General features: G+C 38.4%; 1 protein-coding gene across 1 annotated transcript in view; it reads right to left on the bottom strand.

Annotated features, from left to right (window-relative positions):
- The window catches only part of JAZF1 (JAZF zinc finger 1), a 188,453-nt gene that overhangs the window by 14,003 nt on the left and 151,308 nt on the right, over positions 1-23,142 (bottom strand). Inside the window, exon 3 of the mRNA XM_042042837.1 lies at positions 15,583-15,779. Coding sequence (XP_041898771.1) covers positions 15,583-15,779 — 197 coding nt within the window. The remainder of the gene's footprint in view (positions 1-15,582; positions 15,780-23,142) is intronic.

Below are 23,142 nucleotides of genomic sequence, written 5' to 3'. Positions count from 1 at the left end.
CGACAGTTTTCTTGATAAAAAAAGTGAATTATTAATACTATGTGAATTTTGGGTTAACACTAAAGCACATTTATGGATTTGTCAGACTTCTTCCCTCTGTGCCCATGGATGCACACAGCCTCCTCCATACCTGAAAGCAGGGGCAGTGTCCCTACAGCTGATACTCATTGCTGATCTAAAGACATATCAAGTCATTCAAAATGAAATATTCTTCCTTTATATAAAGAACAGGAAATAAATGCTAGGGGCAATGAAATACAAACCAGTTAAATAACAGCTGCTATGCAAGTCTTTAGTCTAGAAGCTGTAGCAGGACTCTCTCAGCTGAGAGCTGGTATGGGCAGCAGAGTGCACTGGCTCTGCGAACTCCAGCAACAAATGTCAGACACTAGATCATCCAGCCAGACTAAGCCAGGGTCTTTGCTAGCTTGCTTGTTTTAGTGGGTGGGGGGAGAGGGGACTCAGAGGACAGAAAGCAGTTTTCAGCCTTTGTGAAAAGCCTGCTCAGATTAATTTCTTAGATCTTCAAAAACACTTCTACCATTCATGTCCACAAAGATGATGTAGACACAACTGAAGAAAACCCAGAGAAGTTTAACAGAGCACTTTGCAGTGCTACAGACACTGGCATTTTAGACAGTAAGGGCAATTCCAGTGTTTGGATTAAGCACCTAAATACAGCAAGCACTAGGTTCGCCTCAGTGAAGGCTGGAGCCTTCTCCGGCACATGGGCACAAGCACATGCAGTTGAGTTCTTGCTCATCTCCCAGCAAATATTTCTGATCCTCACTTCTGGGTGAGGAGAGGCAATTCTGTTCTCAAAGCCAACTGCATACTTGGAACTTTGCTGTCACTGGCGGGAGCTGATTGAGATGGTTATGGTTTGTCAAATGGGCACTTGCCAGGGCTGGCAGAGGCCTCCATCCCTCTTCACAATCACAACAGAGCCACCAAAATAGTAATTATGACTTATTACTGCCTTGGGGGCGCAGGGTTGTCCCGCTGGCCGCTGCCAGCCCTGCACAGCGTGTCCCGCAGGCTCTGTGGGCTGTGGCCACCGCTGCTGGCCTGCTCACGCCAGGAGCACTCCCTCATCCTGCCTTCAGCTGTCACCACTGCCAGCAGCATCCTCTTTCCCACGACACTAGTCAGAGAAGGTTTTGGCCAGAACAATGTCTTCTGGAGAAACCAGCCTTCCTCTTCTCTTTTCCAGTCCTCACCTAGCTCAGATCAAGTGTCAAGCGCTAAATAACGAGCTGTTAGGACGTATTACTGCCCAGAAAAACTAATCTTCTATTGTCTCTGGCTGAAGCAAGGCTCAGCTAATGAATGAGCACCAAGAGAATTTCAAAAATGTACCTTCTCATGTAATCATGTGAACATGGATTCAAATACAAAGAACAATACGGTTTTTATCATTATTTTTAGGCACAAGGCACTTAAAAGCACTAGAGAAAATAAGTTAGACAAAAAAAACCCGAAAACCAAAATCTTTTTCATGTTTGTTCGCATAATTTAAAGACTAGCTGTCAGACCACACTTTCAGACCTCCACTGCTATACCAAAAGAGGGAACATTTAAGCAACTAAGGTTATGGGTAGGTGTTTCTGGACATCTTCTCCCCTCTCTCACAGTCAAACGGCAACTGTAACTTGCACAGAGATGGTCTGAAAAGATCCCTCCCGCAGCTGTTTTGGAGGGCGGTACTTCAAACAAGGATGAACCCATACATAGTTACACACCCAGTCCATGGAGCACACTAGTGTTTTAAATGAAATGGTAGATAGGTCAATTCCAACATCTCACACCAACTGCAGTTTTCATTTCAATGCTCTCAGTGTAAGCTCACGCTGAATTTTAAGTGACTGAAAATGTATCCCATTACAAGGTTTGAATTCACTTTGGAAAGCATGCAGACACTCCTACAGGTAGAACACAAACCTGAACACATTGTATTTTGGTACAGAATGATTTTGGCTGAGCTAACCTATATGGGAAATCAACCTAAAATGTTGGAGGCTAAGCTAAAATGATAAAGGTACAAAATAAACATAAAGTTTTTTATTTAAAGTGCTACAAGTATGACATTAGTGCTACATATTCTTATTCACTGTCTGCAAAATGGAGAACTATTTACACATGAGATCTGCTCTCCATTTTGGGTTACTAGAGAAACAGAACTAACACACTCAGGTTAAAAAGAAGAAATAGTCCTCCAGAGCCAACACTGGGGTTGGTGGAGCAGCTGGACTCTGGCCTTAGGAGCAACTCTGTGCCATTTTCTTTCGTGGTATTTCTGTATCTTGATACTGGTATAGCAAAGAACAGTCCTTAAAACTAAACCACTGTAAATCCCAATCCAAAGTTTATAAATCCACTTGCACACCTATATAAGCAGATATGTTACAACTTATTGAAAGTATAAATGCAAATAAAACATACATGTAATAAGATAAATAAAAGAAAAAAACCACCCCCCACTTCCAATTACTTGTGGAACAGCAACTAATCACAAAAACATGCATGTAAAGAACTGATTCTGGAAAAAACAGTCAACTGATACCACGGCATGTGTTTTGTAGAGCAGGACTTTCTGAGAACGCTGCAGAGGTGCTAAAGCAAATTGTTATAATGTCACTGCACAATGTGCTGTTGAGGTTTTATGGTCACACTGCGCCAATAGTCTCGGGAAGTTATTTTGCATTCTTATATAAACTTTTTCCCTCAATCCTGCTTTCCACAAAAAAGGGCTTTCAATAATGTACAATCTTGTGTTTATACACAGTACAGGAAAAACATGATAAACCCAAGAACACAATCTCTACTTTAAACATATTTTAAAAGTAGATTTCTACAACTTCATGTAAACAAGAATAAGCTGTTAAACACTCACCAAAAAAGAGCATAACCTTCCTGTAATTAAATGGCAGTGTTTTACATGGCACTTTTTAAAAATCATGAAAATAAAAAAGTAAATAAATAAATCAATCCAGCAGACCCCTCCCAACTTGAGGCTTAACCTGCAAATTAATGTAACAGTAATAAAACCTATGCCAGCTGGAATCCTTTCTTTTTCTGGCTTTGGCATGAGAAGCAAGAGCAGGTACATGTTTGAAGAAAAACAAAGTAGGACATTTTCCACCTTTAGTCACAGGATGTTAATTGAACTCTGGCAAATGTTTAAAGATATTCTCAAAATGTTCAAGAAAGAATTAAAACCAGTTGGGGCTGAGAAAAAGAAACAATCCATCCCTTCCTCCCCCCCTTCTCTCCCCTCAAACATCTGTTCCAGACTTATACTCCAAAAACCACAGTGAAGAACAGCCATAATTAATGTCATTTTGGCTTTTTAGTTGCTAGGCCTGCATTCCAAGGTTAGAAATACAAAAATACAAGTTCAGGGCACTATTACTGTACTTAAGGACTCTCCTGATGCATGTAACAAAAAAGCAGTTTTTCTTTTCTCTTCTTTACCCCTTTTTATAAAAAAAGAGAAGAAAAAATAGAAACGGTACCAGGAAACAGTTCCATGTTGAAGATAAAGGATTACAATAAAAAGTACCTACATAAATGAACTACACTTTATGAAGCCATGAAAATACATTTGAGACACATTTTATACATGCTTTACAGCTGCACAAAAGCTATCCAGCCACTTACAATACAGGTCATAAAACTTCTAATGCACACAGTCCCTACCCACCCCGACTGCTGTGTGCTCTGCCTTCACCAGCGCGCAAATCCGGCACGGACGCACCGAGCTACGATCAGGCTCCCACCCAAGGCATTGCTATCACTGTCAGGTAGCCTGCACTACACAAGGAGTGCTGCTGATTTCAGCAGGATCCAGCTGGGCAGGGATTTCCAAGATGCTCCTGGGCCTCCTTAGGCCCCCCTGTGTGAATGGGCTGCATTCATGCATGTTAACCCCAGCTCAGCGCATGGAGGACCAGGGTGAGGAGGAGCTGTCGAGGTGCAAAACAACTCATTGCCTTTTCAGCAGCTTTGGGCTGAGGAAATTTCATGTTTATGAGGCCCAAGAGGGTTGCAAACCCCTGGCCAGCAACAAAGGAGGCAATGGCAGATTCTCCACTTCAATGCACTGAAGGGCAGGAGGATTTAATCTGTATGAAAATACACTGACCACTTCTCTCTGTCTGCTTTTGAAGCTCTGACCATCTAGATTTAAGAAACACCATTAGCATGATTTGAGAGCTAGCCCTAAGACTCAGAATTACCAGTATGGGCTAAAATGGCTATCGACTACTGAGCAAGAATCAAGGCTTTTGTCATTCTAACTACAGAAAAAATCTACAGGAAAGATCTGTTTTTTATTAATCCTACTTTGTATTTCTCAGAAAGAAATGCACCCAGGCATAAGAACACATAAGAATTCAGTGAGGAGTCATGTCTCCTCTCTCATTTTTAAAGACAAAGATTCTGATAAAATAAAGTGTGCACTGTGCCTGTTATGCTGTCACAAACCTTTCTTTGAGGCTACCACTGTTTCAAACATATGTTGCCACGTGTGAATTTTTTCAGGTGACATACCACTGGGCTGAAATCAAAGTCCTTTTCAAATTGTTATTTTCCATTGCTCCTTAGCTTCTAGTATCCTTTGACGTTAGAGGCAGAAGTGCTCAGAAATTGTTGTGAATGGCACTGTCTGACTATATATGGAAAAACCTTACAAGAGGGAGCCTATGCTAGCAAGACAAAGCACTACCCTTCACCTTCAGCAAGAATTAGGGTGGTGTCTTCCACCTGCCAGACTAAAAAGACAAGAGGATCTTGTGGTTTTAGGGGTCAGCAAATGTTTCATGGTTTTTAGCTCACTTGAAATACACAAAAGCTACAGAGAACCCTGTTTTTCCTAAAATGTTACATAATTTTGAGGATCTTGTACTGGCAAACATTGACTCATGATACACCATTTCCCCTGTGAAATAAACCTCTCTGGGTTATAAGTCATCGAGTGTGAAATGGCATGTTAGTCCTTGCTTTTTATTACTTTTGATTTGCTTTGGCTATAATGCAAGGAAAACTCAAACATTTGCCTAAGTTTCATCATATTCAGCACACTGAAGTGCTGCCTAAACAAGCCTGGTTTTTTTCTGCTAAACCATAACACTGCTGTCAGTGTGCAGACATAGAGCAATTTTTTCAGTCCTCAAGGTACTACAGTGGTACAGATAAATCCCATTCAATCTCACAGTGTAATATATATATATGTATATGTGTAAGTATATATGTGCATATATATATATATACACACACACACACACAATTTAAATAAACACCTAAAACCTCCATGTGGCCGCTACTGTTTCTAACTTGGAGAAAAACATTTGTGTTTTCAGTTAGGAATTTTCAAGATAATTAGCAGATTACTTACAAAGCTAAATAGCAAATAAATAAATAAAAATCCTTTCACCAATTGGCCCTTGCAGTATAAACACACAAACATGAATGCCATCATTGTTACCCAGAACCCCTGAAGTAACTTTTTGAGTGTCACACTATTCCTATGTTAAACCAGTTATGCCACAAGCTGTGAAAGGCAGGCATAATGTGCTTTCTACAAAATAAGTATTTTTTACACATTTGGAGGAAGAAATGGGTCTATGTGTAACGGGTGTGCTTGTACACAAAAATCCCTATCCTATCACAAATTAACACAGAGATAATCTTTACTTTTAAGCTTATTGTACATTTTTTGTTCTTGATACTGTTAAAAATGGTTTGCCAGGGTAGACTACTACGATGGGGATTATAAAACAGTTCCTGTGCTTGGAAGTACTTTAATCTACAACCCATGTTTCTATTGCTGCTTTGTAGCTCAAACCCCAAAACTAGTGATGATTTTATGAGTTGCTATAGTCTAGACAACTTGGTTACTTTTCAATTAAATTGTTCCTTGGGGAGAGTACTGTGAAAATTCCCATACAATTAATTACAGGTATGTGCAATTAAAATACAATTCTACAGCACAGTAGCTTTACAATTGCCGGTGCAATTTATGTCTGTATCAAACAAGAATGCTCTGAAGGGGCTGAGAAGATGAAGTACAACAAGCAGGAGATTACATGTAAAGCTACCTGTAGTGAATGAGATGAAATAAAAGGTAGTGTTAAATTTTTGTGTGCCTTTTTCTCTGGTAAGATTCAGAATTCTACTAGAAAGCACAAAATCTGACAACTGAGTTAATCTTCCCAGAACATACTGTTATAGCAAACAGGTCTCAACACATTTTTACTGCCAAGTTAAAGAGCAAATGAGAAATTTAACAGAATTACAATGGAAATGCACACACATAAAGCAGGAAAATGAAGAAAAACAGAAAATGAAGTGAAAAGCTGAGAGGAATAATGATTAAAAAAGGTCAACATGTATTTCCCCTCACAGCACAGCCCCATTTTTCCCCATCAGTTATCTTCATATTAGTCTTACTTTCCTCTATATACACTTAAAAATGCCCTTGGTAGCCTTAAAAGCAATTTAAATGGTTAGAAGCACCACTTTCAAATAATATCATTTCGCGAATGCAGTACAGGCCTTTCTGTACTTAGGTTGTAAGACTTAGGTTATAAGTTAGTTTAGGATGGAGTTAAACAAAGCACTAAGCAGGGGAGGTTATCATAGCATGTCTCTTTATGCAAACATAGAAAAGATTAGTTCCAGGAGAATCTCCATAATTTTGCTCCATCTTCACAAGTTTACAGGATCAGGGGGAATGCCAAACCTCTGAAAAATTACGACACTCAAGGGTCATGTCAGCTTGTCTTGCACAGCCCTGCAGAAATACTTTGGGATCTGTACCCAAAGCCACAGGACTATGAAAGAACTGTAGTCATGGACTTGCAGCCCTGTACTCCTCGCAGCCTTAACCAACACTCCTCATTCATTTGGAGTAAGGCAAACAGGGCTGGGGTTTGCGAGTCCTTAGGACTCTGGTTTTGCCTAGGAGATAAAAAAAGACACCAGGGCCTCCCTTGTAAGAGATACAGCCATCAAAGTGGGCCAGCTCCCGTCCTTCCTTCTTTTAGGGTCCAGCCAAACTGCAGAGCAGGTACCCAGGTAATCCCACAGCTAGAGGTCAAAAAATGCGCAGGTTTGACCAAGTTAATGTTCTTGGTCTTCAAGATAATTTCCAGCTGTTTGATTTGGTGCTACAAGTTAGTCCAAGTCATGATAACACTGTTGCTGTGCCTGCAATATGGAGTTATCTCTGCTCTGCAGATACTTCAAGCCTAAGTCTCAGTATGTTCTGGGAATGTAATTCTTTTGGTTTGGTTTAGCCACTGAGTAACCAGTTTTACTACATAGTCTTGTCTCTCTAAGGAAGCAAGACAGTCACCTGACAGTTGATGACTGCTAGGAAAAAAAAAAATTTATTTCTGAGGCACTTAGCCAAGCACAGTGATGAGCACTTGAACATTTTTCACTTTGGATTACTGAAGAAGGAGCTGAATATGTACAAGTTTAAAGTCTGGCTCCCTAAAATGGGATGTGACATCTAGCTCTGAAAAAACATCTTCTAGCTGTGGGAACAAATCCCACCTGTTCTAAGAAAACCCCTATAGGAAATAATTGCACTTCTACTTACTATTTTTCATTGTTACTAGAAACCTTCTATTATAGCTTTATTCCTTAAGGCAGAAACTAGAAACTACCACAGATTTCTCTTATTACTCACGCTTAGTCACGACCTCAGCCAAAAGCCTGTGTTAAAATCTCATACCATGTCTAAGCACACACATATACTATAGTTACGTCACACATTGATCAACTGTTTCGCACAGTGTCATTCATTGTTTTTTAAATTATTTTTTACCAGAACACCCATAAAGCTCTGTTAGAATAGGTGCCTCAGGCTGCTAAATGCTGGGCAATTATATGTACATATTAGTTAGTGTGCAGGATTAATATAGGGCCCCAAACCCGCAATTACATGGAACCATTTTGGCTCCAATAAAGAAAGTTCTCTTCCACCATCTACACAGAAATGTGAAATCCTAGCACCATTGAAGGACCTCAGAAGGAGATTTTGTCAGAGACCACAATTCAGTTTCCACAAGATACTTTAACATAGATTTTATCATACCTTGCAGGCCTGAAATATCAAATGTATTCAAACATTCATTATGCTGGAAAACTGAATTTGGTCTTCATTTTGTGAAGTATGGCTTACTTATTTGCCCATAGTGTTTATCCAAGAGTGAGTCCATATATCTAATTTTTAATAAAAACATAGCATAAAAGTTCTTCAGTTTCTGAGCAGGCAATTAAACAAGTAGAAAATTTTGAACAAGTAATGAGATGGTTCCTCAGACATCTGAGAGCGTTTTTTTGAGCTGCAATAGAGCTTGGTTGATTCATGCTTTACTATGCCGGACACCCCGTAAGTCAAACACACAAAAATGTAACACTCTCAGCCCACTTCTCAGCAACAATTTAATACAAGAGCCCTGGGATTGGATTTCATATTTCTACTTTTCATTATTTTTTCAATTACATCTGTATGATACTACACTACTTTAACATAAAGTGTAATAATTAAATTTAACCATTTACAGTATGCTAACAGAGGTGAAGAATTTTTGAAGTTAATGGCTAAAGCTGGGACTACATAAATTCTTGAGCTTGCAACTCTGCAAGTGCTGAATACTTCATTCCAGTCTGACAAAGCACTTGTTATGTGCTCAAAGTCAGGCAGCATTTACCTCCTTGGTATTAGGTGCTTAACATTAATCACGTGCTTAAAGCGCATGTGACCTGAATTACTTGTAGCATTATTTTCAAAATGCCATCAAGGTGTACTTGTTTCCACTTGCTTGTCCTCCCAGGTCTGATTTCAAGCTCCCTTAAGATCTTAATCAAGGAATATTTTGCAGTGCACTTCCCTTAAAAAAACAAGCCCACCACGAAAGAGCAGTATCTCTCGAGCTGTAGCAATACTGAGTAAATCTTCATTGCCCAAAGAGAAAGGCGTTGCAGATTATGAACCGAATAGCAGATTTAATGGCTCATGGCCTACTCTGATTCAACCTAACATGGAGTTCAGAAATGCCACCTGCTGACAGCAGCCAAACAGATTCTGCTATAAATAGCAGTTCTGCAACAAATTCAGCTTAATTCGGCTACATATTATTAGCATATCCATCAACACAGAAGTTCTGAGTGCCTAACTCCTCCTCCTCCAAGTCTCCAATTAATTCGTGGGGGGAACACCCCTGTTGTTTTACATTTCTGCTGTTCACTCTAAACTCACAAAGTAGTTCAGTTGAGCAGATCTCTTTTTCTTGCTGGATTCTGTTTAATGTGCTGTTACAGCACTCTGTGCAACAGCTGTCTGTGCCATTTGATTACTTCATTGTTGAAAGCCTGACATATGGAAACTCTACTGAAATGTTAGCTGCTTTGATACCTATGAAGAGGAATGAGCTTTTACATTACAACAACGCATTTTTTAAACAACTAAAAGTAAAAAAATTAAACACACATTTAGAATCTAAACCATATTAGTTTCCAGCATGCCTGTTACTCTATTTCAATGCCCACTTCCAAAGGCTGGTTACTATTGTGGTTTTGGTTGCTATTACCAGCAAACAATGGTGTGGTTTTCTTTCAGCTTTTGCATTCTTGGAAAAGAAAAGGGAACAGATTCAAGAGGAGGCCTGTGGGATTCCTTCATGAGTTATACATGAAGGCGAATGCTAGACAGCAGAATTACAGGAATGATCTCTCATGTCATTGAGATAACAGTACATGAGATAACAAGGTTTATTGGGAAAAGTCACTAACTGCCACACAGTATTTCACTTCTCAAAATCAAAGCTTCCACAACAGACGAGTCCTTAATGGACCAGAAGAAAGCTGAATCCTTACAAATCAATTTCTGAGTCCCAACTGCCTTTGGTAGGTAGAGAAAGGAGCTCCTTTGTTGTAATATGCAGACTTTCCTCCCCTGTAAATTAGTCACCCATACAGGGAACAATGATGCTCTAAATTATTTCATCATCAGCAAGCAAGAACTCTCGTTAACACAGAAGGAAGCTGTAATGTTTTGGTCACTGTTTTGCCAGTAGTAGCATTTGAATCCTGAACAAAATCCATCCTGATCAGAGAAGAGATTAATAGTCTGAGTTGTTAGGATCTATTAATTTTATTGAGTAAAAATTTATATGTACCTTTTAGAAGATATTCCCTAATGATATAAATGGGACATGATTCTCTTTAATTTAGTTACCTAAACCTGAATCAAACACAAATATATTTAAAATTATTGCAAATATTTAATAATGCAATCACTCCAGCTATAAAAAGTACTCTTAATTACACCAGGCTCTGAAAAAAAGACACTAGGGGAAGACTGATTTTCTTCCTTTTGATTGAAAATTAATTGAATTTCACTTTCTGTTACAGAATGACATATTATATTAAGTCATGTTTCACCACTAGTATGATTTATTAGACAAAAATTGGCCCGTTTCACACAGTGTGTTCTAACTGACTGAAATAGTGCAGCTTTAGGATTACTGACAAAGCTACAACGCGATCTTGATTTCAGTTTTAGAATATGCTCTATATATCTACAAAACTATTCATTTACTATAAATCTACTAAAGCATCATTCAGATAGTATCCTCAGATGGTAAATGTAATAATTTCTACATCAACAGTAATAATTTGATAGCCTCAGTCATATTTTTTTTCAAATCTTACAACATTACTTTGCTAAATTTTTAGGCATATTTGAATAAATATCACTGTTTAGATCTTAGTTTTCTTAAATGCTAAGGCAAATCCTACAAAGTATTTTTTTCCTCCAGATTAAAATGATTTATTACTTTCAAGTTTTACCAGAAAGAAAGAAAAAAAAATTGACAAGTTAGGTATTTTCTGTGGGTAGAAAACAGTGTCACTTTCATAAATACTGAGACTGGACTGGTGGAAATTTCAAGGAAGTCTGACATATTTATGAAAGGTAAAAACTTTCAAATGCAATCAATCAAAAATGACTGAACAAATATGACTCCCCAGAAAGGCATTTATCCTAATTAATAAGACAAACCAATAGTTAGTCACCTACTCAAATGACAGCTGTAAATCAAAAGGAAACCTGCCAATTCTCTCATGGGGTCAGCCTATGACCACCCATGAAAACTGCACACTTTCATCTCCTTCCCAAGTGGAAGGACTGAGAAATGGCCACAGCTGTTCCAGGCAACCACAGCATCCTCAACACTTCGTGCCAGGACTGGCTGCCATCCACTGCTCCAAATGATCAGGCAGTAAATAGGTCCATAAACCCATTAAAACAGCATAAATGTTATAACTTGTAATCTATTAAAATAAAAAATAAACAGGAAAGGATATCTGAGAGCCAGCTTCTTCCGAGCAAAATGTAATGCTAATTATGAGGTTTTCAAGTACTCCAGCTTTTCTTTTTTCCTTTTTTTTTTTTTTTTTTTGTGCAGGGGAAGGTTGGGGAGCAAAAGACTTAGGGCTGAACTATTAAAAAGCCAGTTGGTGGTATTAAACTCTTGCTTTAGGGTTTATAAGAAGGCAAAAAAATTCACTCCAGGCTGAAATTTATTATTCTGGGCCTGGAATAGTTTAAAAAAAAAATCAAAAAAAAGCAGTCATAAATATAGAAGAAAATAATAAACAAACACAAAACAGTGGTTTCAGATGATTTTTGGCATTCCTTCAATGCAGAAGTGGCTTTTAAGTCAGAGATTCATCACTATGAATCACTTTTCTAACTAAAATAGGGAAAAAGGTTATTTTAATAATTAATTCCCAATAAGTTCCTATCACTGAACCTCTTTTAAAGCTTTTCAGTATGAAGAGATATCACAGTTTTCAAAGGAATGTCAATGCTCTGACTTACACCAAAAGCCAGGAGGTTAGGGGTGGAAATTTCATCAGTGAGCCACATAGATGCATGAAAGCATTAAAAAAATTAACAACGTATGTTAAGGATGCAATGCCAGCCATATTTTTATCCATAACTAGATTTCATTAGTTTTGTGGGTTTAAAATTGACATTTAAAAATAAAAGCAGCATAAGTTTTTGTGACTTAACTGAGTGCTCCTTAAATAAAGAGATATTTCAGTGTTTGGAGACTGTTAACATCTTTCCAAAATAAGCTGTGTGCCGGTGCTACTTTGCTCTATTTCCCTATCACCCTAAGGAGCCTTTATTCCTGATGGAAGCCATTTCTTTTGCTAAATCCTGCCTGTGAACTCTAACAAGACCATTTAAGCCCTACTAAACAAAGTCTCCCGGGAGACACTATTGTTAAAATAAAAACTGGAACAAATTTTTAAAGTGAACTTTCTGCAATCATTAGAGGATGCAGGTCTTAAGAAGAAGAGAAGACTTGTTATAGGAGAGGGAACAAAAAGCCAAATGTAAGCAGAGAGCATATGCCAGCCACCCTGAGGGAACAGAGGGGAGGTATAGAAAATTAACTACTGCATTTCTGCTTCCCACCAAAACCACTAACGGGCCATTTTAGGGGACTAACACATACAGAGCCTGAGGATAAATACATGTCTAGCTCATTACCTGAGAAGAGCCTTAAAGAGCACACTTCTTTGCTGAATATTTCTGCTTCTCTGTGAATAATCTCATTTACCAAGAACAAGGAGGTGCTTACACATGCACACACAACATTGACAGCATCGATGTGTGTCAGGCTGGACGCTGCTCAGCTCTGTCTGAGAACGAGGCCCCGTAGCCTTTTGGCACAGATTTTTACTGTAAAACTTAACAAACATTCTCTGCAGCCAAAACACCTTGAACCGCTTCTTATCAGGTTTCACAAGCTAAGGGGGTTTGAGTCTGGTCAATACATAGATGAGAGATCATTACAAGAAATTGCACTTTGTTGAAAATTTATAGCAGTAGCTTAAAACCATCAGGAAGTGGTGAGACATCGCTGTGAGGACATGCACACAGGTAGCTGGGATCCAGGCAGCTCCTGGCTTCACCCAAGGCAAGACTAACACACCTGGGAAAGCCAAGATGAGCAGCATATGAAGAGGGAGGACAGTACATGCAAAAGAGGATTCAAAAAAACTAGTGTGGTTTTTGCTTTCTACATTGAACAAGAATGGGAAAAAGCCACATGTGACAGACACTCTCTGCTGAGGAACATGTGTATTTGTATGCCACCTCACCAGCCTGTAGGGCATGATTCCTCTCTGGCATCTGACGTGGCACCACCTTGTGCAGTGACAGTAATGCCAGGCATAAGCCCTCAGGAACTACCCAACAGCTGAGACAGGAGATAATAAAAGGGAAACAGCCATTCTAGAAATTTCATGAACGAGCTGGGTCAAAGCCATCCTATTTTATTTTTGACAAAGTATAGGTCTAAAGGAGGATGAGGACAAGGATTATATTTGGATTATAACGAATACAGGACATAAGGTACCCTAAGGGAAAACAGCCTCTTTGTTTTCTCAAGCTACCACAACATACACGTTTACCTGCATTCAAAGACGAATTAACAAGAGTTTTCTCCGAGTACAAATCAAACAGGACTGCATGGAAGGAATACAGCAATACTCTTCATTCTCACTGGATGCAGTGGAGGGTATGCCTGTAGGGCTTGAAAGCTGTGCAGGCACTATGAGGCTGAAATGTAGGACAATTTACATACTCTAAATGGTTTCCCTGAAACAGATCTTGCCTATCCTTGGTTGCATCACCTTGCTAGTCAACTGTCATATATACTTGCCCTTGAGGGAAAAAGATTTGCATTGGCCAATAAAAGACATGTGAGCTGCATATCTAAAACGAGTCTGCAACCCCTACTGTGCTGCCTCTCCAGGCACTGCACCCACAGAAAGAGAAACTCATGCCATGGCATGACTCTGAGTACCTCATCTATGTAAGTTAGGAAAAAATCCTACACCAAGTAAACACTGGGAAAAAACCTGCAGTTATCAGAAAAATCTCAATGCTTACTTTAGGTCCAGAAAAACTTTCAAGATGAGAAAAATGGAAATTCCGGGCTGAGGCTGCTGAAATGCAATGCAGTTAATAGTAAATTCAAAAAAAAGTCTTAAAGAAAGAATGTATGTTTTTTGCTACTAGGATGTTACAAACCCTAGCTTTGGAACAGGGTCCAAAAGGGAACTTGGAACAGAGGGTGCAAAAAGTGGAAGCAGGTGTTATTTATAACGTGGCAGGCAGGACTTGGAGAAATGCAGCCATAACAAGCTGATTCTCTTAACTGCAGGTAAAACAACATTCTGACTAACTTTAAAAGTTTGGAAAATACATAAATAATAAAAGTATTTTGGTAGACAGATGCTGGCTTTTTTTCTTTAGTATTTGATGGAGCTTGTTTCAAAGAGTATGTAACTAGCCAGTATTCCTGACAGATGTGCAAACTTATACTACCTGACCACATCATGAATTAGCCTTCTCAGGAGGAGCTGTACAAAAAGTAAACAAAAGAAAGAAGAAACACCTTGCCATCTGTAGGATGTCAAGGAAACGAATCAGTTTGTTTCAAATAGGAGATAATTAAGGAAATGTAAAATTTTCTGAATTACATTAGGACTTTATAATTTAGCTTTTCTCAGCGTGCTTCCCTTTTTCATAACCAGGGACATACTGAACAACCACTTCATTTTACAACTTGCAGACAGAACATCACAAGGACTGCTACAACTTTTCCATTTAATCACTAATACTAATGAATGAAATAGCCTATAAAAAAACCACGTGGTGTAACAGTTTTTCAAGGCAGTGATGCTCATGTGATTTCCTGCTACGGAGAATATATTGAACCTATTTATTACAGAATAGAATAGCCCTATTATATGCATTTAGCTTTTTAGATGAAAATACTGGTATTTAGTCTGAAGTGTATCAGAATTGTCTGACAAGATCTCTATCTAAAGTAAATCACACTGACTTAGGCCAAGAGTGTGGTTCAGCAAAGCTAGTAATTTTCAGTTACTCTAATCAGTGCAAAAAGATTCTCAGGACTTTTATACCTTGGAAAACCACTGGAATATTAGCTTTTGAAGAAAATATAGATCCCTTTTTAAATTTATTTCTTTTCGTGAACATAGCTTCCTAATGAAAGTAATTTCTACATGATGACAGCAGCAGAACATTCCTCCCTGACCACTTACTTATCTAAGAATTCCACTTTGCCCTCCACCAAAAAAGAACTGGGGGAGGAGGGGAAGATACTGAGACCATTTTTTTTCCAATCTTTAGCTGATACTGTACCATAGGCAGAGCCCTCCTATTGATACATAAGGGGTCTTTTACACATTGGGTGTTTCTGGTAAGGTTAGTTTCTTCACGTAATAATTTCAGCTGCAACATTTAAAGTTAGTGCCCTTCTCTGCTTTAGCAAAGAATTTGGAAAAAAATGCCCTAACAGATTTTAGGGAATGCAAACCAACTGTAAAATAGCCCAAAGCTTTTCTGTTTTACTTTTTGGGGCACTTCTTCCTCATGCCTCAATATGTCTCCTGTTCTCTAAATGCCATGTAACAAAACGGCTCCCTTTATTTGGGATGAATCAAAGAGTAGGTGCTTACCTGTAGGAGTACTGCTGCGAAATGAAGAGGAGGGAGTGATTGGAGGGGTGACTGGAGGAGTAAGGCTTCCACTGCTGTGGCGAGGTGGAGTAGATACATTCCCACGGGACACCGTACTTGATAAAGTCAAAGAGAGTTTCGGCTGAATCTTTTTCTTCAAAGACTCCTGCTCACGTCGAGCTGCATCAGTCATAAATCTAGAACAAGGACAATCATGAGGATGAGAGCTTTGAACCACTTTCCACCAGCAATCTTTAGGTAAAGGCAAAGGGTTTTTTGCCCTCAGTGACCCAACGGAGTTTCAAACTCAGTCATAGCAAGTTCCTCTGCAGCACACAAATCTAAAGAATACAAACTTCTCCGTCAATAACTTTATGTGTTCAAGATCTGGGCCATTTCCTTCTGATTTCAGTAAAACTTACATTAGATACTTGCATCATGTGCTAACACACAAGTGTTTTTTAAATTCCAACCAGACCTCAGCATTACCAACAGTAATATAATGACTGTACTCAGTCCTTTACAGTAACTACATTCAATCATTCTGTGAAAAAGTAGCTGGGAAAAATGTTAGCAGCAAACAACCTTCAATCTGAAGGTCAAAAGAATAGAATTAATTACTTTGTGTAGATATGTAATTTTCAATAGGATGATCACATCCTTTTACTAAAGGTTTTAGACAACGTTGCCTGGCATAAAAGATGTCTAATTGCAATTCCTCAAACTGGAGTTCCCAGCTCCTGAAAACCAAATGAGGTCTCTCTGTAGAGCTCTGTACAGGCTGCTGAAGGCCTCATGCAATTCGAGGTTCATCTCTGTGGGGTGCTGAGAGGTAACCCCAGCAGCATGATGCAAGGTGTGCACCAGTAGCGCTGTAATTCCAGCAGTGCAACTTTTTGCATGGGATATCTCATCTGGAATAAAAAGAGCTTTTTTCACTTTTATTTTGATTCCTTTCAAAAAGGTAGAATTGAACTGAAAAAGACCACTTTTATTCCAAGTACATACAAAGAGTTCAGAAGACCTGAAGCTGCTTTGTGCTGACATTCAAAGCATTGCTGCTGGCACCTGTATTAACTCCCACTTGAAAAGGCTGGGGGTCCCCCCCAACAGGATCTCTGCAAGTCAGACTTAATGACTTAGCATTGGAGAGACATTTTAATCGTTTGTCTTTCCCCCTCACTGCATATGGATATACATTAATAATTATGGATATCTGGAAGGATTCCTAACACAGGCTAAAGTAAATCACCTTGTCCGTACAGCCCTCTGTCCTTGAGGCTGAAGTACAAACTACACCTACCAGTGAATAAAAACAATATGCACTAGCACACGATACAGAATAAAAAGTTAAGTTACACAAGACAAGCATTTGTCTGACCATAGTCTCAAAAAACTATAGCATAAAATTTTAGGTACCATTAGAGCAATAAAGATGTATCCTGTCTGTCCATACCATGAAGGCATTAATAAGTGGATCTTTGCCATGATAAGTAACATCAACACACAGACATTAATAAACAGGTATGTGACATGACATCTTATCTTCTTTGAACTGAGAGAACAATACATCATGTCAAGCCCAGATATGGCATTTTTATGAAGTTAATATTTTAAATGCAGATATCCACAGTAACAGTTGAGTGTTAAATTTCTCTTCTTCAAACAAGGGTGCAGATGATGTTGACAAAACAGTCCTCAAATGGAAGCCTACATTTCATTCAAGAAAATAAAAGGATCTTAATAAAGTGGGAATTCAGTACCTATTTGCTTTCCTCTAACTAGGAAATGTCTAATTCACTATTTTTGCAATTTGTACTATGATGTATGCTTGCTTCTGGATGGGAAGCCTTATTCCTTAAGAAAATATTATGGTAACATTATAAATCCTTGAAAATTTGGAGGATAACTTCAACTGTGAGATATTAAAAGCAGCAGCACGAAAGTTGCTCTTTAGTAAACTCAGCCACAAATAACAATGTTAAAATAATATTGAGTTATAACCACTCTGGTTGAAGTCCATAAAACTCAGGAAAATGTGAACTTATAACTGAAACTTCTCCCTGTCCTCTTAACTCATTCCCATTTGGGCTAAGCATGTAAAGCATATTCCAAAATGTCATTTGTTGTCTGCACTGAGAACCTGAGAGAAATGGAAGGCAGAGTCTGTTGAGAAGTTCAGTTTCCAATATCTCACATATGGAATTAACCTTTTCAGAGCCAAACAGTCCCATACATGTTTGCTGAAGCACTGGAAGTGCTGTGGTTTTGAAAACGAAACTTGTTTAAATGGATTAAAAGAAAACATTCTTCAGTATTTTAACGGAAATGCAGTATCATACATGTGTCTGACTATGGCAGTGTTCTTCAAAGCTTAAAATATAAGCACTTTAATGATGGATATAGAATGACATTTCCAACTAAGTCTTTAATTTTCATGTTGGAACTACATTACGGTTGCAACATCAAGTGTTCACGAATGAAACATGCTGGAATTAGGGTTGGATACTGGTCTCTAAATTACATGGCTGAATAAAATTTTCCCTGCCTCATTTAAATGCACAAGATATCTGGGAAACAGGAAATGAACTGTAACTAAAAAAGGCTGCTCCAAGACCACTTAGGTTAAGTCCCATCTTCTTGATAGTCTGTCTCACCATCTTCAAACACATCTCTTTGCTGAGCAAAGCTACCTCTGCTTTTTTCAAATAATTATCTACATAACCCTGCCCCTCTAGTTCCACCACTGTGCAGATTTCAGTCACCTTCCCTATTGCATATGATTTTGTGTACACCTCATAAGCCTCTCTCCCTCAAACCAATACATCACATAGGTGCATTGAAACAAGGAGGATCATTCAGCTCCCAGCCACTCATTAACCCTGTTCTGAAAAGCATAAGGTTTGAGTGCTTTCTTGCCAACGGTTCATAACATCAGGCAGGAATGAACTCTTTCTAAAGAAATCTCTTCTACACGCATTTTTTCTTTCCTTACCCTTTCAACCTTCCTAATTATTCAACTCCCTGCTCCAAAACACGTGGGTGCAGTGATTTCTGAATCCAGTGCTTGCAACAACTTTAATAAACATGAGCAAAATATAGTTTTTCCCCCCTTCTCATTCCATGGAATGGTTCAAATATTTTTATTGAAACTTTCCCAAGAAATTCAGCCTGAAGGAGACACCCAGCATGGAAAATTTCAGCCCAAACAGATGAATGCTGGCAACATAAGCAACTGAAACAGTCTTATAATGGAAAGTGTTGCACAACCTTTCATATAGGTGGTAATATAATACAAACAGCGTTAGCTCTTGTTACCAACACAGAAAGTCACAAAAAAGCAGAGGCTATGCTCAAGTTAAAAAAACCATTTTAGAATCAAACCTTTTCCAGTATTTCTAAGACTTGTCACCCCCATAAGCATTGGAGTCCAGAATGAACAGAACACACTCTTAGAAATTTCCTGGTGCTATTAGCATGCACTGCTTCACGATCATGCCCCAGCGTGACTCACATGATGATGTCAGAGTTGGTTTATCATAAAACCTGTGCTACACACAATGCTAAGACAGTTTAAGAGCTCCGGACTCATACACCTAGACTGAGGGTAAGGGTTATAAAAATGAGCTGCAGATAAACTGAAAGGGAAAAAAAGAACCTGGGTTGCACTCCAGAACGTATATTCTTAATAGTTCTTATCAGGGCATGAAGTACCCTTTCCTCCTCTTCCTCACTGCTAGATCTTGCTGATGCAGGAAGTCAGCCCTGCTTGGGCCAGCTCTGTTGCCATGTCCACAGACATTCACACTGACAGTAAAAAAGGTGCATCACAGCTACCTGGTTGGATTTGAGTATTAATTTGCTACATTTCATTTCTTCATGATCTAGTCTCTAAAACATACACCAACAGAGGACACGTCACAATCACAAGCCTACTGTTCTCCAGTTACCGCGTGCACTGTTAGGAGAAAGGAGGGGGATTATTCTGAGCTTGCATAACAAGCAGATTACACCACACCAAGACTCAACCCCAGGATTGCTCCACAACATTGTCCAGCTGCACACAAGCTTAAAAAAATGTACAGCACTACCTGACAGTAACAAATATACCCTGTCCTGTGCCTTACCACTGACAACTAGTACTAGCCCACAACAGGAAAAGACAGCAGAACAGAATTAGTTCTGACCTTTTTCATTACCAGATAATTATGGAAAAACATTGATAGTAGCATTCAGGTCATATTCACGTTTGCCTAATTTGGCTAACCTGCCCTGGGAAAGCCTGTCACCTTTACGAGAACACGAGAACGTGCTGAGCTTCCATCGCTTATTTTTCAACAGATTGCTCCTTAGCCTGACACTTGCTCAACTTCAAGGTTGGAAAGAGAAGAAAAAAAATCCATGGTGCTCTATTACAGATTTGTCCTGCCTTCTGGTAGTATTGTATTTAAATAAAAAGTGGTCAGACTTACTTGACAGATAGGGCACACACTAGCTTGCTACCTACTAAATTACATACATACACGAAAGCCACGCATTAATTCTCTTGCTACTCTTTACACCCATTAGACTAAGGTCCTTAGGGTACCTGTTTTTCCCCTCAGTCTTTTCCCATTTTTGCTTCAAGATGTTTATGCTATTCTTTGCCAGTGCTGTAGCAAGAAAAATAATGAGGTGGGGATGGTAATTTGAGCTTTCAGTCTTCCTCATCACAGTAGCAATGTTTAGGAAAAAAAAAAGGCTAGGATGGAAAGTACTTCCAGTTGTATGGTATTTTAAAACTTCGGGAGATCTCTACTTTGAAGAGGGATTAGGAGAATCCACATCTCAAGGGATGACCCCATTTCAGTAGGATGGGATTCAGTGGACTCCTCAAGTCAGGAGCTGTCCTCCATACCTTTTGCTTTGTCTTTTCTTGTAAAAGCAGCTAAGTGGTTTGACTTAACCAATGCCAGAAGGAAGAGACAACTGTTAAGTTGAACTGCTATTGGGTTAAGGAGAAGTCTGGTGAAATCTAAACTGTGGGAGTTCAGTAGTACTTTTTCACAGACAAGTTCACAGACTTGGGCTGTCTTGTCTCCTGGAAAGGATGAAAAGCTTTTCTCAGTTGAACTTGGACAACACTGGGCCAAAAGAAAGACAGTCAATATACCCAGTAATGTCTTGCCCCACTATTTATGTGATAATGAGGAAAGAAATATATGAGCAAGTTTTAGACCATCCATTAGCTCAAATAATTTGATGAACACCCTTGAGCACTTGGACATACCATTCTTCGTAGTGTGGGGAAAACAGAAGTATTCTGCAGCTCTTTACAGACCTTCTGCTTCACAGAAACTAGCAACAAATTTTTTTCTTTAGAGATCTTTCATTATAGTTTTAAAAAAACCCTAAAAAGAAACATTAGTGTGAAAACACCCCATTAAAACCATGCATAATCCCCCACATGCCTCCACACTATTTAGATTACAGAGTATCTGCATAGTACTGAAGCATATGATTCATACAAAATCCCCTTTGGATTGTCTTGCTTTTTTTCTAATTTCACAAAAACCATAACAAGTGGGGAAGAAACAGCCCAAATTAATAATCCCCTCCCAATTAGTCTCTCAAACCTGTATCGGATTTCACAACAGGCACTAACCAGATCAAACAGATCATTAAAGGGCATTTCTAAGTTTTTGGAAAGAACTCTTCCAGCCCAGTATTCATGGCAGAAACACCACACATCTGTGCTGGACTTCAGCATGCTCATTCACTGAGATCAGGTCTTAAAAGGGAATTCAGTGTTCATTCTCAGTGCCAGTTGTATTCAGACTCATCTATTGAAAGCTTTTCCTATGTTCTAAATAAGGAATATTTATGAAAAACTGATGAGTATCTTAGATAGGACAGATTCAGATTTCTTTTTATTATTAGCCTTAGGGATAATTCATTGCCGGTACAAGTCTTTCATTTCCATTATTCAACCAGTTCTCTCAAGATGTAAAACTTACTGCTATGAAATCAGCTATAGAGTAATACATATTTTTCTGAATATTTGCATCTTAAGCCAATGTAGTAGAGATTATTAGGCTGCACATGTATCTTAAAAAATTTAAATTCCATTTCTGCCTCATCACTGAAAGACTCGAACATAACATGCAGTCACACTCACTGCTGTCAGTAGACTTAAGGCTGCAACCTTAGGAAATCTGCTAAATATGAGCAAGCGTTCAGTGGGTTTACTTTAGTTGTCTGCTCTTCACACATTCTTAAAAGCTACAATAAGACACAATAAAGCATTCACCAAGGAGATATTCTGCGCTTCTAGCACGGAAAATTGATTCAGAAGATTGAGTAATTTCATATCGAAATGTGTAAGTGGAGCTAATAGACAGTGATATGCCAAATAATCTATTACCACTCAAATAGAATAAAAAGAAACCATTCCAAACCATCTAATTGCCTACAGGAAAGCGTGTGTTTACACCTCAACTCATTGTTAATCAATACAAGGCAGTGTTAAAAGCAATGGAAAGAAGTCTAGTATCTCTCTTGATTTTGGGAATACACAAAAACATCAGTGTGCATTACACTTCATACTTCGGTTAACAGAAATACCAAATACTGAACATAAGCCCTAGCTTTCCATTTTATAATTATTTACTATATTATATGTAATATAATAAAAGCCTATGGTATTAAATACATGAATTTTAATATTTTCTTTTTGGAAAGGAGCTCTTTTTCATCTTCTTTTTGGCTTTCTTTATTCTGTTTTCTTTTTCTTCTGTTTTTTTCTGCTTACACTTGTTTTCCTATATCTACTTTTCAAGAAGGACCAAAATAATATTTAATTTAAAATTAAAACCAAGCAAACACAAATCAGTTTTGTATGTTCAGCCCATCACAAAAATAGCTGTTTACCTAAAATTCAAATGTAGGGATTATATTTTTGGTTTTTGTTTATTTTTTAAATGACATGGTACTTTTGCCCTTTCTTTCTTGAATTTAGGTAATACAGCAAATGAAAAATTGAGGACTTTTTAATTTTATTTTATATTCTTTTTAAATTGTCAAAAAAAATACACACTGGATAGATAACATTAGAACAGTAACATAATCAGGGCAGATACAGTCTTATTTTAGATATTCCGTTCATAATAAAAATTCATTACTTATTCCCTCACCTGATAACAGGAACTCAAGGAGAAGCCCATGCTGTCTTTCTGACGTTGTTAAAATAAACAAATGACATTTCAATGTTTAAAAGGAACAAAATCGGAGCTCACCAAAATTCAAGAGAGCAACAGTAATTTCCAAAACATTAGAAACATACTGCTAGTTTTCTTCCTTTCCCTTCCCACCCCCTCCCCAGTTTTTTCCATCCTATCTTGAAGTAAATGAGTGAATTTCAGAAAGGAGCTATAACTTAGGTGCATCTTCAAAATTCTGTAATCTCCATGGAGTGAGAGACAATAGTTGAACAAAAAGAGATACTTGAAGGAGGCAATTTGCAGGAAGGCACCAATCACTTGATATTGTTTGGCGTGATATTTTCACCTCTCCTACAAATGC

Source organism: Corvus kubaryi, unplaced genomic scaffold (genome assembly GCF_017639235.1).
Source record: "Corvus kubaryi isolate FWS band 111438036 unplaced genomic scaffold, C.kubaryi_AGA036_p1.0 37398, whole genome shotgun sequence".
Taxonomy (NCBI): Eukaryota; Metazoa; Chordata; class Aves; order Passeriformes; family Corvidae; genus Corvus; species Corvus kubaryi.
The sequence above is the reverse complement of the archived record's forward strand: the minus strand, read 5'-3'. Positions and strand labels throughout refer to the sequence as shown.